At 39.1% G+C, this 16,985-nt stretch overlaps 1 protein-coding gene across 1 annotated transcript; it reads left to right on the top strand.

The window, feature by feature from the left end:
- Positions 1-1,764: 1,764 nt before the first annotated feature.
- On the top strand, positions 1,765-16,732 carry LOC113164339 (T-cell surface glycoprotein CD3 zeta chain). Its single transcript, XM_026363599.1, has 8 exons — positions 1,765-1,943; positions 12,583-12,680; positions 13,273-13,320; positions 13,425-13,493; positions 14,503-14,529; positions 14,628-14,681; positions 14,873-14,902; positions 15,007-16,732. The coding sequence occupies exons 1-8, from the start codon at positions 1,883-1,885 to the stop codon at positions 15,070-15,072; spliced, it is 453 nt and encodes a 150-aa protein (XP_026219384.1). The 5' UTR covers positions 1,765-1,882; the 3' UTR covers positions 15,073-16,732.
- The last annotated feature ends 253 nt before the right edge of the window (positions 16,733-16,985 follow it).

Here is a 16,985-nt window from a genome sequence, read left to right as displayed (position 1 = left end):
TATTCTCAAATGTAGCCCCGCGCAAATATAAATGAAAAAAAATGAAAACGGTCAAAGTAGAAGTTGCTGAAAAACTAAACGAGGAAATGTCCTCAGTTTTCTTTCACCTCTGCAACTTACAGAGTTTCTGGTGACGCCACATGGTTTACTGAGGCGTTTCAGTTATTATTATTAATTATATTATTGTATATTACTGTTTAATATCCTTAAAAAAACAAAACTAAAACTAAGCAGTTGTTAATGTAATGTCATAGTGTGAATAATTAATTATAATACAAAAATGAAAACAACTCAGATGTACTGTAGGTATACTTACATACATGATATATATAGCTATGTATATCACATCTCACTGTTTGTAAAGACTACAGTGACCAAAACAAGTTACAAGTTGTTAACGTTGACCCAAGCTGGACTGACCTTTGTGGGTTCAGCTAATCACTGTTTACCAATGCTCGAACATACACTTTGTTCCCTGTTTCAGAGTAACAATCAGCTTCATGCTGAGAGTTAGATTATGAGGTGTCCGCTGCAGATGCAGTCGTCAAGATTGTTAAAAGACACTTCTAGTCTCTGAAATGTGAGTGTCTGCTCCTAGCAACATTAGCATTGTAGCTAAAGTGATGCTAATCACTGGGAGTCTTAAAGCAGTAACTATTGCAGAGACGAATGTGTGACGTGCAGCACAAAACTCTTGTTTCATCTGTGAAATGTGATCTGCTATCAAATAGTTTCATTTAAATATTTATAAGAGGCCTTAATAGATAAAATTAGCTTTTGTTGTTTTTCACTGGAAACATATTAGAGCAGCATAAAGTTTATTTTTAAATTGTTCTGTAAATCAACTGTTGATCTTCTAAAGCAACTACAGGACATCACATGATCCCCTTGATCCATCTCATTGATTCTCAGTTTAGAAAATATTCTTGTCCAAGTCTCAAGTGAACGTCAGCTAATAAATGAGGGAGAAGCTAGTGTTAGTATTAGCTTTAGTATTAACGCTAACACTGAGGACTTCAGAAAGATGCACTGCGGTGATTGTTGTAACACGCTTAGTTTCTGTTTTAACCTTTTTCTTTTTAAAACTGTGGCGAACAAATCTACATCTAAGATATTTTATCATCTTATTTTGAGGCCTAGTCTGACATTTGTAAACTCTGAAGACACTATTTCATCTTAGCCGTATACGCAGTATTTACTGTACAAAATACCCCCAGTCTTGAAAACTGTAGGTACAAAATTTAAGTACATTTTTTTAACTGTACTGTTGTGGATATACTCAAATGGCAGAATTAGTCTGTCTTAAATCAGGCTTAAATTTAAATGATTTCTGTGCAGAACCTCGTAGGTGTAATTCTGGACACAACGTTCGGCGTTTCTCAGATGCCCTGTAGGTTTATCTTGTAACTTCTGGATGGTCCCGATTTCCCGTTTGAGTTCTACAGTACAACAGACATTAGACGCTCGATCGAGACAATAAAAAAAGTTCTTTCAAAATGAGAAACAAAAAGAAGAGTCTAATCTCAAAGTAAAGACCGAACGAACCTTCCTGCCTCGCAGATTGAGATTTGTAAGATTTACCGAGTGCTACATCCCCGCTGAAACATCAAAAACACAAAAAACAAATAAACAGATATGAGAACCTTCATTTCTTTTTCCATGCGTATGTTCAAAGAGTGAATTTTCATGTGTGGGAGAAAGATGGGTATACGTAGAAAATGTGTGTCTTTGTGTGTGTCACCTGGCAGAGCAGCTCCTCACCACTTCCTGTTCCACTTAAAGACGACAGAGGAAGACACAAGTTTGGTTCAGTCGTCACTTCAGCGCTGGGGACAGAAGACACTTTGAAAATTAAACCGTTTTTTGGGGGAACCAGTTCGGGATGGAAGTCCAGATGTGGATAGCTGGCCTGCTGGTCCTCGCCTCAGTGTTTCAGCCAGCGGGTAAGACTCAGCAGACGCTCGTCTTTACTAGAAATGTCACCAAGACAGACTTCACAGCTGCATTGGCATCAGTGGTCATTGTTTAAGTTTCAAAGTCAATGCAGCTTTACCTGAACGTCCATGGTTTCTTGATCCCTTTTCTGGAATCGTGTATTTTTGAAATATAGTAGATGAAGAATCAACATATTAATTTAAATATGTAGGTCTCTGATGAACACTACAGCCTGTTCTTTTTACAAAACCTTTCTTGTGCAGGAACAAACTTTATGATGATGCCTTTAGATATTCAAATCTGTGTAAAAGGATTCCTGAGCCTAAGAGGTCTCGAAAAGCTTTCAACTGATCTAACGATGTACAAATTCACAGCGTAGACATGTAGGTTTTGTGGTTGTTGACCGAAACCGAGCTCACTGGCATTTATGTAGGAAAGTTGAACTTATCCATGAGAATTTTTGTGATGGATTACGAACGCCAAACATGAAGGTAGAAAGCTCTTTTCTGGCAGCCATATTGGTTGTGTTGTCGTCCATCACAAAAGAACTGAGCTTGTTCATTTATATTTTTTTGTTTAAGGTAAACGGATGATTTTATTTTTCTATTTGATTGATTGAACATGTTCAAAACTTGATTCCATAAACACCAACATCAGCAGCAGCTCAGTCAATTATCGCTGTGCCGTCATCAACATGTCTGATTAGCACGTTAGCTAACAAAGATCAAAGATGCTCCACTCTCCAGGTTTTGAGTGTATTGTTTTTATCTCGCCACAGCTAAAGCCAAGAAGTCGTTTTTTCCAGGCTATGATTTACTGATGTTCTGACTAATGGACTTTTAGCTGTAGTTTTCAAAACTGAATGACAAAATTCAACAAAGCTAGCTGCTAATATTAGCTGGACCTGCAGATAAAAATATATTTATTGTCAGGTAACATCGGCACATGCAACTTATATCTTAAGTTTTGTAACGGTGAAAAAGTCACAATTAATAAATAAAGTTCCAGCAGTTTTTTTATTAGCATTGTAACTTTAAATTAGCATTTAGTGCTCCTATAGTCAAAATGACAAAATGAAGTGTACTGCTAAAAAAATAATAACTGGTATTTATGACAAAAACAGGATCAATATATGCAGTTAAACCTACTTAAACCCAACTCTACCCAAACAGCCAGATGACCTTTTTGGTAATTTGAAGATGTTAAAAGATGGGACATCTGAGATGTAAGCTGGGAAATGCTGCAGCTTTTAAACCAGTTTGATACAAAAATGACCAGTTCACACTAACTAAAACTAATCGGTTTAACTTTAAACCAACTGGTGTGTTGTCAGTTTGGATGAAAGTCGGGTTTTAACCAAGATTTTAATGAGAGTTTAAAGACTATTAAAAGACCAGTTCAAATAGCAGTTTTGACGTCTAGGCATCAAAACTTCTGTGTGTGAAGAACAGTTAAAACCAATTCAAATGTACATTTTAGATTCCGTCGATTTAACTGTTCTTTTACATGCTTGCTTGCATCTTGCAATTTAGATAATAAGACATTCAGCAGCGGTCAACATGTCTGAAAACTGTGTGAAAATACAGTATCTGCTAAAAACAGCATACAGTCGAAGTATGTTAACACAGCGAAGGTTTGAACACACAGGGTTCATGAATACAGCTCTACCTCTATTTTAGAAGCTGGTAAACCACAGTGCTTCACTAAAAAAGTTTTATTCTTGATTTAGATTTATTTTCATGAGGTCACAGTGGAGTATTCTTTAAACTGAAAACACTATGTCTGCAAGATGTGGATTCGTTTTCTGGAAATCAGCTTCCAGATCCACACATTTGCAGTAAAGAAGAAAAACTAAAATTCAGGAAACTGCACTAACTAAAAGTAATGAAATACTTCCAGAGTTCAATATCTCAGTGCCAGATGTGCAGAATGTGCAGAAATCCCTTTCAACACTGCAGGTTTTGCAGTTACCTGCTGTTGATACCAGGCGTGTTGTTTCAGCTCTGTGGCTCCTGTGTTAACATGCTGCACGTTACAGAATTAACCGTTCACCGAAACACGCTCGTCATTAAATAAAACTATACGTGTAAAGAGTAAAGGGCTTGTGTCAGGGGACGTTGAAGGGATTTAGTCACTTAATGGATTTTGAGAGATTTTGTATTACATGACGGGGCTATTAATGAAAAAACAGCAACATTTAATTAAAACCAGCCGTGGTAAATGACGCTACAGCAGACATGATGAAGAAAGGTCCAACTTGATACACCCCAAACTGAGAAATAAAGGTTTTCTCAAAAAGAGATTGAGATTTGTTGGCATATAAAGACAGAACGTGTTGCTTATCACAGACGTGCTGTTTAAAACCTGCAGCTTCCTGTGTTTTCTTTCTATTTCTATTAATCTGCTGTCTTTCAGCATGTTGAACACTTTATGTAATGGAAAAGACCAATAGACATGTTTTTAAGAAGAACACTCCATTTATGTATGTTTTATTATTTAATACTTATATAGGTCAAATATTCTGACTTTAACAAAGGATTTTAAGGGATTTAGTCACGTTCATGTAATTAAGGTTAAAGGACTATCAATTATTTCTTATCATAAAAAATAATCCTCTTAAGTGTGAATTAAATCTTTTAGGTGATATATGTTTCCATGGTGTGGTGGTTAGCACTCTAGCTTCTGAATCTAGTCCAGAGCTCGGTTGGACCTGCTTGGGGCTCAGTTGGTGGAGGAGATGTATAACGCCCCAGAGTTACTGGTTCGATTCCAGTCTCCTCCTGATAACACAACAGTGGAGATGACGGTGATCCGTACAACGTGATCCCTTCAATAAAGCCATTAATGGGTAACCCAGTGGACACAAAGAAAGTGTGCCATCACTGTGATCCTCTTTATACTAGTTTTATCTGTAGAACATTGTCAGATTATGGTTCTGTTGAAGATGGACTCAAATAAATCCCCAGTCTTTAAATGTGCTAGTTGAGAATCAACAAATTTCAGTTCAGTTGTAGGAAATGTAGCTTACAGAGACATTAGTAGTTCAATCTAGCAGTCACAGATCTTAAATCCTAACCCCTACATCAGTGTTACGCTGCCAACATGAGATCATTTAAAGTTTCAAACATGATATTTTCTTATTAATGTGCTCACAGAATTTGTGTAGATGTAATAGCTGCTCAGGTCTGTTTTGTAGTTCAGTGAAGAAAATTAATTGACCACAAAGAGTGAACCCCACCAGTTCAGGAAGCAGCTCTGTGGTTTTTAAGCTGTGACTCTTAAAGCTGAAGCGCCGTTCCCAAACTGCTTCAGCTCGGTGTGGTGATAATGTGGCAGAAGCTGCTGCAGTGATCAAAAACGTTTGTCGTTTAAGATGCTACTTTCAGTCTTCATCACAGAAATACCCTCTGCATGATTATAAAGGTTTTAAACCCACAGTAAAATATAGTGTTCTCAGCAGAAACTATAGACTTCAGCCCGGCGGCCATCTTTGACAGAGGTGTAAAAGATGGAGGGCAGAGAGAGGTGAAATGAAAACAGACAAAGCTCAGAGGCAGGAAAAGAGCCGAGAGAGGAGAGAAGAGAAACAGAAAGCAGAGGTAGACGCACACAGAGCGGTGAGGTGTCCTGGATTTTGTTTCAGGTGTTCAGGAGCAAACTGCCAACTCTGAAACCACAGCGACACATTTCTCATCCAAACATTCAAACGAGTTTTGTCAGACACACAGAGTCGAGACGACGAGACACTTAATAATCATAAAGACACACACAATGATCCCAGGGGTCATTACAGCCCGTCAGGGGCCCAAAATCTAAATCTCAGTTAAGGTTCTGACGTTTGTTACAAGTCTTCTCCTGTCTCCTGAAAACTACATTTCTATGGAGCTAAGCAGCAGATTTTAATCACGCCTGTTGTGTGGTTCTGTTCTCATGCAACTTAGCAAAGAGCGAGTCTGCTGGAGGTGGTTCAGGGGGCTGGAGGCCTACCAGTTCAACTCCAGAGTCCTGGAGCTGCTTTGGTTTAGACCGGACAGGCACTTAGTGTGTGTTTGAGTTCAGCCTCTCTGCGTGTGTGCAGCTGCTTATCAAGAGTAAGAGTGTGTGCACGTAAGGTGCTGCGAACAACATGTCACCACAACCTCCATGATCATCATGTGATCAACACTGGCCCATAGACAATCACTGGAAAAGACTGAATCATCACAAACCAGTACACTTAGTCTCTTTATGATCAAAGTTCGTTCCGTTTGGTCCAGTGTCATTTAGAAAGTCTAGAACATCTGTGGGATTATTTTGTCTTACGTCCATTCATGTGTACAGGACCCGAGTGAGCAGGCTCCACGGGCCGCAAACTACAGAAGCATGTAGAACATCAGGGTTTTTGGACTGTTTCACTGAGACACTTTGACATAATCTTATAATCCAGTATCAGGTTCTCCGTGATACCTTCCTGGCCCACTCCTCCTTGGTTTACTTTTAGAGGATGCAGTCAGTGCCTCGATGTTCTCCGTGTTCTCGGGCAGATGTTAAAATGTACGTCATGCAGGCCCTTGAAGAAAACACATTGATGCCGTTTATATATTCATTCAGAATCCTATTTACCCTACAGTGCAGCTCTCTGTTAGTTTGTGTTAATGTCACAGTGGGTTAGTGTTAGTGTGCGAACTGAGAGTCACAGATTTTCATTTATAAACGATCAGGTTTGATTTCAGTAGTCAGGACCCCACCCCTCACTCTGGGGGGGGGGTCCACCTTTGGGTCGAAGTCGGTTTTCATGAAACAGTGTTTTCATAAAACAGTGTTTTCAGTAACCTTTTCCTTACTGTTGTGAACAACAGCATTTTACAACAGATCGAATAAAATGTCTTATCGACCACCTGAACCTTCAGGTTTCATTCAGGAAACTGCTGCTGCTCTCTGAGCATTTCACCTCTCACACTGTTGAACAGAAGTCAAACAGCAGCAGATTAATAAAGTGCTTACATTCACTAAACCATTAATTTTGTGTTTGCACTCGACCCTCTTCACCCATCAACACAGTTTCCGGCCTGCTGATCTGATTACACAACAGAGCAGATAGACAGCAACACACCAGTGGAAAATGTAGAAAGAAAACATTTATCAGAGCCTGATATTTCTGAATGAATCGATTTAAACAGTGTAAATGTAAAACACACACACACACACACACCTTCCTCTCGTGTGCTATCATCCATCTCCACATGAAACACGCTGACGTCAAAGTAAAACTAGTTTTTCCATCTGTCTGATGTCGGCTGGTTGGGGGTTACAGTAAATGTTGACATTAATTTCAAAGTTCAATTTCATCAGGTTCGTTTCAGTAACGTTTGGAGAACGTTCGTTAAGCTCTAACTGATCCTGAAGAATCAGACAAACAGTGAATCCTCTACAGTATTTCTCAGTATTGTGTTTGAATGCTGAAGTAACAAAGTCACAGCAGCGAAGTTCAAACTGAGAATTATTGACTGTCATGATAAATGGTTGTACTTTTATTCCTTTAGGATTAATGATTGTCTGTATTCGTGAACATGAACAGAGCTACAGCAGCTTCTTTAAAAACTTCATTTACAGTTGAATGAAGGTGTTAAGTTAACGTAGACTTAGAAAAAATCTTATTAGCAGGTGATCTCAGGAGGAACCCTGACAGGAGCTGCTTTGTTTGTCAGTACACTTGCGCTTCAACTGATTTGAACATTGTGTGTATTTTCTTCAGCTCATTTTAGCGGATACTTTTTATACATTTACACAAAGCAGTACTTTGCTGCTTATGAATACATTAAATAGTATTTCCTGGTGACTTTAGTGAGAGGAGAAAGCAGTTTTATATATTATATGCATACCTGTGTACAACCACATATTTATATGTGTACGGGTTCGTGATGAGGAATTTGTGAATGTGCGTCTGTGTAGAAGTGTCAGTGTTAACACGGCGCCGAAGACACAAAGTCTGCTAATAAAATTACTGTTCATGTTTACTGCAGGTCACGAGGTGATTATCATCGTATATATTTAGATACTTTACTGATGAACACGTCGTATCAGTTCAACAACTGGTTGTTTTAATTTGACAAACATTATCTGTCAGTAAACTGTTGGATAATGTCTGTGTTATGTTGAAGCTTGTGCATCAAAAATCGACATGCAGCGACAAAGAGATTAAAACACAGTCTCTGTGTGCTGCAAACTGAACTTATTACATATTAAATTGGATCTGTGACTAAAAATCCAAATCGGGACCTCTCGAATGACAGATCGAATTTGAATCACCTGGTTAACCTGGTCTTTATAATAGTGGAACATAAGTTGCCAGACATCTCAGAACGAGTGATTTTGTCCGACCAGAGCTCCCAAACCCAAAAATGTCACAGTGATTTGTTTTTGTCGCTTCGGTTCTGACTGTGTTATTTATGCAGTTGAGAGCACAGGCCAATGTTGCGTTCAAGGACACTGCTGAATGAGCGTTCAGTGACTTCTGCCATCTCAGCGTTGTTATGGAAACCTCCTCTGAACCAGTGACTGCTGGAGTTTTGTGAATGGAAACAAACAGAATGTGATTGTGTTGAATCTGTGATGAGTCAGGAACCATTATGATAATTATGTGATTGAGTTTTCCACTGACGTCTCACACAGTGACTGAAAATAGTGTGTTTACAACTAAAGGCTCTGGTTAGTTTGACTCAGTTTAGCTGATGAATTTCTGATTTTAATACAGTTTCAGTGGAAACTGAGTTAACCTCCTCTACAGTACTCCAGTTTGTACTTAATTCATGTGAGAAAACAGAGTCCCAGACTTTAACCGATGCAGAATGATGTCAAATGAAGGTGTCAGCGCTCAGTTTGAGAGGATTTATGGTGATTTATAAAGTGATTGTTGTCACTTTGTGTCTGTTTTTATTTGACCGGTGTCTCTCTTTGGTCAGTTTGTTTGATTTTGTCAATTAACACAAATTGTTCCGAAGTAAATTTGGAAACTCTAAAAGATCTGTAGGACTATTACATTTGATGTCCATCCATATGAAAACAGCTAGCTAGAACACTAGTGAGCAGCTCTATGGGTCCAAAAATATGGCAGAATGTGGAACACCGGGGTGTTTTTAGATTTTGGAGTGTGAGACACAGTCTGACAGTATCCTGAGTTAGGGGTAGGAACGCAGAGTGGACGCTAAAGAGGTCTGTGCAGACTTGGGCAGACATTAAGATCAACATCATGCAAGCCCTTGCAGAAAACATGAAATGGCCCCCGAGCTGCAACCAGTGATTGTTTTCAGTATCAGTACGTCTGGCCATGGTTCCCTGTAATAATCAGCTTCTTCTTGCACTTTATAAAATGTCAAACAATGTGAAAAATGACATCCATTCATCATCAGTATTCCCCGAAGCCGCCGTTAATCCACTTGTGTTGTTGTCTACCAGTCAAAACTCAGCCGCCTGTATCCCATGTCATCCAGTTGTTGCTGGAGAAATATTTAAATGTGGTCGTCAGCTTCGCTTTAGGAACATAATATGCTTCAGCTGTCACTTTTTAAAAGCAGGTTGAGTACAGGTCTGAACGCTGTGTGAACACAAACCAACCCTGTGTACTTGAAGCTTGTGCTGTGTTCATCAGATTACACGACCCCCCCTCCTCTGGCTGCACTGACACTCACACTCTGGCTTCCTGTTCTGTTGATCTTCAGTCTAATCTTGTGCTGTCATCTGACCAAATGTACCGTGTAAGTGACCATGAAATCATTGTTGGGATCTGGTGTTTGGCTGCCGTTGACGGCGTGATGTGAGCTCTGGGAAGCTGATGCTGTGATGCATACAGGACATGTGTGGGCTTATTTCACCTGGAGACGATGTCAGGAGGCCTCTGAAGCAGCTTGAGAGACTGAAATCTTTCACTAAACAATAAAAGATGCAGTAAAATAACGACATGATGTTAATGTAGGCATGAAGCTGGATCTTTGTCGGGTTCAAAGTGTTTCAGAATTAGATGCTGCATCGCATATTTAAACAGGCTAAATTAGAGTTAACGTGCAAGCGCTCCGTCTGCCACAGGGAGGAGACGAAAAACCGAGGTTCAAATAGCTCGAACGAACACCGCGCTCAGAAACCCGTGTTCAACTGGGTATTACTAAAAATACCAGAGACATCACGGTCAAACATAGACATCGTTCCTGCTGGTGCTTCAACGTAGAAACTGTGGAAGAAAACAAGTGAAATGAGGAAGGAACAACGGGAGATTTGAGGAACACTGCAGAAGGCATGAACCTGAGTGTGGAAATGAAAACTGCTTTAGTTTGACTCATTAATAAACATGACTGGGTGTGTAGGAGAAATAGAAAAGAGCTCAGTTCCAGTCAGGTTACAGGAACCTCTTTGTCTTCATGTGGGAGAATGAGTTGCCCCATTTTCCACACAGTCTTCTTTTGTTCCACTGTCACATGTAAGATCCAGTCAGAACCAGAGAGAAGTGGGACCCGATTTAAAGAAAATGACTCTAAACATTTAAGTGTTTCACTGAACCTCTCACAGAAAACACACCTCTGTTGTTTTCATGTGAAAAAGTCAGACGACAAAAGGAAGCAGCTGTTAACAAGAACAGGTCCAACTAGCCAGCAGCTCCACCCAGACACTGAACTGGGCTGTGAAGCAGTTTCACCACAGAGACCAGCTCCCATTACTACAACTTGATGCACACGGGTCCAGAAACAGTCACTACAGAAGGTGCAGCTGTGAAACTGGATCATCACAGATCATCAGACCAGGGTCCAGCCAGTAGGTCTAGAACTGCAGCAGGTTTACTAGATTTGATCCTATTAATGTGTGGAGGGAGCCAATAGGAAGTGGAAGGGCACAGGCTCTGTAAATGAGTGAACCATGTAATGTGGTGTCCAGTCTGTGACAGAGTCTAGAATCACTTGTAACTTACTAACTTACTTCGCTCACTGTGTGTGAAAGAAGTGGAGCTGGCGATGTGAGGTGAGGTTAGAGAATAATGTCCGTGCTGCTGTCTTACTGTTTAAGAATATGTATCATAGTCTAAAGGTGACATCTGGGATCGTACACTATCTGATGGTGCACAGCTGAGCTTCTGAGAGGCAGAGAGGGGCCGACTGAGCTGAAGGCAGATAAAGAGATTCCTGTTAAGAGAGGAGGAAGACGAGGGCCTCACACCACAGAGAACAAGACTTTAAAACCGGAAAACCAGACACATGGGACAAATACAGAACCCAGAACTATCATTAGAATGATCTATATCATTTGAGAACCCGTGCTTCCTTCACTCAAGTGCACGGGAATGCACTGTGACTGCTTCTCCTGAGCTTTGGATGCTTTCTAACCTCTAACGCGCTTCGTTTGAACACCGCAGGCGTGGTGTTGTTGATTTACACTGACGAAGCTTCAGGGTAAAAGCCAGTGCAGCTTTAAATACTGGATGTGAGGATTAGGATTGATGCAGGGGAAAATTCCTATTTAATAAAACAGCTGTTGAGTGTATCGTGATGCACAGTTGAAGTGAAGCAGTTAGTCTGCAGCGTGAGGCGCCTTCTGACTAAATGAGGTGAATGTATATCTAACAGGCTTCTTGTTTCAGTTCGAGTGAAGAGGTCCTGCAGAGTCTTTATTGTTGACACATCTGAAAGTTGTTAAAATCGCTGCTGCTCTGAACATTTAAAAACTATTTGAGAGTTTGAATGGGCCGAGCAGGGAGGTGGTGGATCTGACCTGTTTGAATGTTTAATGAGGTTTTCTGAGCTGAGCTCTTTCAGTCGTATGTTTACACTCGCCCACACCGAACCGCACACACCTGTCAGTTAATGGAGCCACAGTGAGCGCTCGGCAGCAGCTGAGGAAACCACTGAGCTACATCACATGTTCACACACTGCACCGGCGTACAGTAACACCCTTATTAACGGCACGGCTCGGATCATGAGACAGTAAGAAGACGAGTATTTCAAACAGGTCAAATGACTGGTTCTGTAAAATAAGATTTTATGGAGCAATAATCTGCAAGAGAAAAGAGTAGCTCGAGCTCAGGGTGCCGCCCTTCCAGTAAATCCAGAAAGAGAAAACCCTCTTCAGACACTGAAACGACTGTCACGGTGACATCCAGACGTTCTTAAAATCAGAAGTGAAATCAGGAGGATGTTTCATAGTGAGAACCTCCCGTCGGCTTTCCCCAACCATCAGACACACTGATTTACAGTTGTGCAACCTACACTGGGAGGAAATTGTAAAAACAAAGACCTGTGTTGTGCACACAGGTCTTAGTTTTTACCGTTTCCTCAGGTGTGAATTCAAACAGAAGAACAGGTAGAAACCTCGTGTCCTGTGTCTCCTCACTTGTGTCCATTTCCACCTGGTGAGGCCGGCACATCACCTTTTCCCCTTTTTGGGAACGGTCCTAAATGTAAATGAATAATTAATGCAGGTCAGAACGACTGAGGCAGAGCGGGGCCGGGGTGGGGGGGGGTGTCACACTGTTACAGTCACACACTTTCGATTTTGTCATCTGTTGTCTTAAACTCTTTGTGCCTCGACTGACGAGCAGCTCTGTTATTTCTTCGGTTGGATCTTTATACTTTAGATTTTAGATTTTGCTGCAGTAACACATGAACTTTGACCTCTGCCCTCCTCAGAGGCCATGCCAATGTACGACCCTCAGCTGTGTTACATCCTGGACGGTTTCCTTGGCCTCTACGGACTCATCATCACTGGCATGTTCATCAAGGAGAAGGTCTGTCAACGAAGCGCCTTTGTCTTTTCACTGAATTTAACTTATTCCACTGCTGCTACTGTGAAACATATGGACGAGTTTATTATAAATAAATCATCTGTTCCAATTTAAAGGATCTTTCCAGTGTTTTTTTCACACTTTCTTGTCCAATATGTGGATAAATTATTAATTAACAGAAGCTGTTAAAATTTTAATTCACATAATTTATAAGATATTATCATATATTGTTATTTGTTCCCTTTTTTAACTTATTATTTGTTTCTGTTTATTCTGTTCTTTCTTCATTCTTGTTCTATGACTTCTTGCACATTTACATGTTCTAAACTTTATTATGTTCTAAACTCAATTTTAAATACAGAAAAACCTTTTTGTATTAAATCTTCAGATTTAACCTGTGATGACAAAGTGAAAACACGCTTTTTATCATTTTAAGTATAAGTGTCCGAAGCAGCTGGATTTGAAGTGTTTGTACTACGAGTATCACTGTGTACATGTACTGGATCAGTGTACAAACAAACCTGAACTTTTTAAAGTTTTACGTGTGTAATCTTTTCCACTAATTGTCTTTTTTATTCTATTAAAATGTTTTTAGTTCTTCAAAACCAAAGTGAAGGCGACAGGCGATGACAGCATCTACACTGTGAGTTTCACAGCACATCAACAGATATTTGCCATTTGTCCTTTACGAGAACACGTTAGCTGCTCGTTGGTGTGTGAAAACAACAGTTTGGTTTTTGTGTTTAGGATCTTATGGCTCAGGGTGCTGAGAATTACGCTCCGCTGGTGAGAAGAGACCCTGAGAGCGGAGGAAGGGTGAGTCTTACCGTGTTACCGACAGCCTCTGATCCTTCATTTATTTAAACTCAAATCTTTGTTTCAGGACATTTCTCTGAATTCAGGAACTTTACTACACAACTTAGGGTTCTCTCAGGTTCTATGGATTTTAGAGTTTACAGGAGTTCTTCCAAGAACTTTGAAGGAACCTGAAAAGAAAACTTTAAAAACTAATGAAATGGTTCTGAACAGCTGTGAATGAATGACGATAATTCAAAAAAGAACCACACCCAAAAAAAAAAAGACACCGGAGACTTCAGTGGACCTTTAAAGAACCCCAACGGATACTAACAAGCCATAAAAGACCCCTGCATGATGAACTGAAAAATCCCCAGACCACCTTTAAAAGATCCCTGAGCGAGTCAATGTAGAAACATTTTGTTCAAACTGATCTATGTGGTTCGATGAGGGTTCTTAAAAATCCAGAATTAGCTAAAGAACCAATAAAATCTTTAAAATGTTCTAAACAACTGAAAAACAGACAGTCTAAACAGAATTGCAGGAATCTTAAAACAAGGCGTATGTATCATGAAACATCGTCAGCGAATGGTGGAGAACCCCAAAAGACGTCGGTAAGAAGTGCGAGAAAATCTAAGACCAAAAAAAAAACCACATAAAGAACCTTCACACAATGCCGAAAATAATAACTTAATTAATAAGAAATCTTAAAGAACCTGAAAAGAACCACATGTAAACTTGGAGATCCATAATAAAAACAAGATTTGAGGAACCTTAAAAGTACAGTGACAAACCCAGAACCCTCAAATAAAACGTGTTACATGCCGTAAGTTAAGAACCCAATCTATTAGCTTCTACCTATAAGGTGTGTAAAACCCTGGGAACTCCAAAGAAACCTTGCAGGAACCCACAACACCTATAGTAAATAAACTGAAATGGAACCTGTAGAACCCTGATATTTAGATCCTCTAGAAACTCGATATACCTGAACTGTTCTCCTGACTTATTCTTATTTGTTCTGTTCTCACAGAGAAGGGCCGATGACTCCACCTACACGGTAACAACTTTTATTCATTTTATTTAATTCTAATAATAAATGGATGGGTCATCTTGTTGTAATAAGTTATTTTCTTTTCTGTTCTTTTCGATATCTAGGCCCTGCAAAAACAAGGAGGTGATGAATACAAGGAGCTTCCTGTGAAAAGAGAGGTCACTCTAATGCTTTTATTACTTAAATATTATCTATATCATATATATTTGGAAGTGTGAGAAGACAAGCTGAGAATTTTCTGGACTTTAAATTTTCTTTTGACATACTTGACTTTTTCCAGTCAACAGGATCAGCTGTTGAAGTTCAGTATTGACTTTGTACTAACACTTGTTCATGTTCGTGTTTCCAGCGTCAGAGAAAGAACGACCAGGTTTACCAGGTGAGTGGAAAAGAAAACGTAAAAAATTGTTTGGGACTCCATTGATTCTTTTTAGTGATGCAGTCTGTTTGTTTTTACTGATAAACCCATTTCCGTCTCTTCAGGGTTTGAGTTCGGCCACCAGAGACACCTACCAGTCCCTGCAGATGCAGCCGCTTCCTGCTCGCTAACGCCACGACGAGCTCCATCCAGACGTCTGTGTGTGGACAAATGATTTGGCTGAAGTTCTGAATTTTTATTTCAAGGATTTGTCTTTGAACGTTTGGTGAGATCCAGACGTGGTCGAGTCTGAACCAGCCAGGAACTCTTTTTTTTCTTTTCTCTCTTCGTTTCCTTAACAAAATCTGGATTGTCGGTATTTTCAGTTCACGTTTTGTGTTTTTTCCGCTGACTTCCAATCTGGACTGTGTAATAATGAGGCCTCATATAGGCTCAGTTAGAGTTTAACGTGATCTATTATTATGGGTTTTTATAGAAGTTTCTTGGATAAAATTTGGTACAATTTAAAAAAAAATTGAAATAATGTTTAACTGGCACAGTTTTACTTTAAATGCCCAGTTCAAAAAAGCACAAAAGGTATAATTTGACACCATCAATTCCTATTAATAACGTATCTAAAGATGTATAATCAGTATATGAACACAGAATAGCTAGACTATATTTGGCTGTTAGAAAATACAACTCCAGTACCCACCCATGGCCGGGACTTTGATTGGTATCACACAGTTATAGGGTTGTTATCTGTTGTTACCACGCCTGCAGTTTTGTTTCACAGGGCGAAAACTGCACAGGAAGGAACAAAACCTGAATAAAGACGTATAATTAGGCCACGTCTAATGGCTGCAGTCAGGTCCAGCAGGTGATACGGGCCCAGTGAAACCTACAGCTGTGTTTCAATGACAATAATAGTCTTCATTTCTGATGAATACTGTAGGCTAATAAACACGTAAATGTCCTAATATAAGCATATAACAATGTCATGATGTAGTTTTTGAGAAACTGTCAATAAATTGTTTATATACTGATTAGACACAAAAAACAGGACTAGACATTTGCTAAAATTCAGCTTTCAATGTGAAAAGAAAAGAAAAATCATGTGGAAATGTTCAATATTTAACCACCAGAGCTGCTTGGATTATTTGACTAATTAGTTGATTAAAAGTCATAAAAGTACCAAATATATACTTAATGAATTTGAATTGTCCCTTTGCTGCTCTTAATTGTAAAGAATAGAATAGTTAGTTGGGTTTCTGACTATTGGTGACAAAAAAAACATGCAGATTAATTTGCTGCATTAAATAATTGTTAGTTCTAAAAATCAGTTCATAGGGTACAATAACAGTTATAGATGGGTATGTAAAATATTGTTTGAAATTTGAAACTTACTAGTTAAAAAGGCCTTGTTTCTTTCTGTGCTGACAATCCCTCAAACAGTGCAGATTATTCCTACAAACCCTATACAATCCATTCATTTATCCATTTGTTGAACCCAAATTTGTGGTAAAAATGCTTTTAATTAATTTACATGTAACACAGAAAGCAAGTGAGCCTGAGAACGAAGAGAATGAAGAGGGCCATGTTGATGTTGTAGAAATAGATTATAGAGTATAAGCATCTGATCCACGAGACAGATGTTTAAAACGTTCCAGAAAAGCTTAGGAATTTGGTGTAGAGTTATTTTCTACGTTTTTGTAAATAAATATACACCTGGGCAGGTGATCTGCAGATAGAATACACACAGTCAATGCTGGTTTAATGTGTATTTTAGTTGTAGTCAAATATTTAGAAAAAAAATGGAGACTTAAAGCTGCACTAGTACGGAGACACACACACACACACACACACACACCAAAAAAAAAAAAAAAAATATATATATATATATATATATATAATATATATATATATATAATTTTTTTTTTTTTTACATGTCTATACATGTCTAATGTTCAACACGTTGTGTCTCCATACACTGCACAATTAAAAAGTCTGACTCTTTGCAGCTTTAAGATTTTAGCAGCTGTAAGTTTCTCTTTCATACAGTAATGTTTAGGGTTGCTTTGCTTTGTAGTAATTTAACTCTGTT

Source organism: Anabas testudineus, chromosome 2, assembly GCF_900324465.2.
Source record: "Anabas testudineus chromosome 2, fAnaTes1.2, whole genome shotgun sequence".
NCBI classification, from domain to species: Eukaryota; Metazoa; Chordata; class Actinopteri; order Anabantiformes; family Anabantidae; genus Anabas; species Anabas testudineus.
The sequence above is the reverse complement of the archived record's forward strand: the minus strand, read 5'-3'. Positions and strand labels throughout refer to the sequence as shown.

Bases quoted from the DNA above. Each gene is read 5' to 3' on its own strand.
- LOC113164339 (XM_026363599.1), top strand. From the start codon at position 1,883: ATGGAAGTCCAGATGTGGATAGCTGGCCTGCTGGTCCTCGCCTCAGTG. The intron at 13,321-13,424 runs GTGAGTTTCACA...TTTTGTGTTTAG, and splicing joins GCGATGACAGCATCTACACT to GATCTTATGGCTCAGGGTGC. The intron at 13,494-14,502 runs GTGAGTCTTACC...CTGTTCTCACAG, and splicing joins ACCCTGAGAGCGGAGGAAGG to AGAAGGGCCGATGACTCCAC.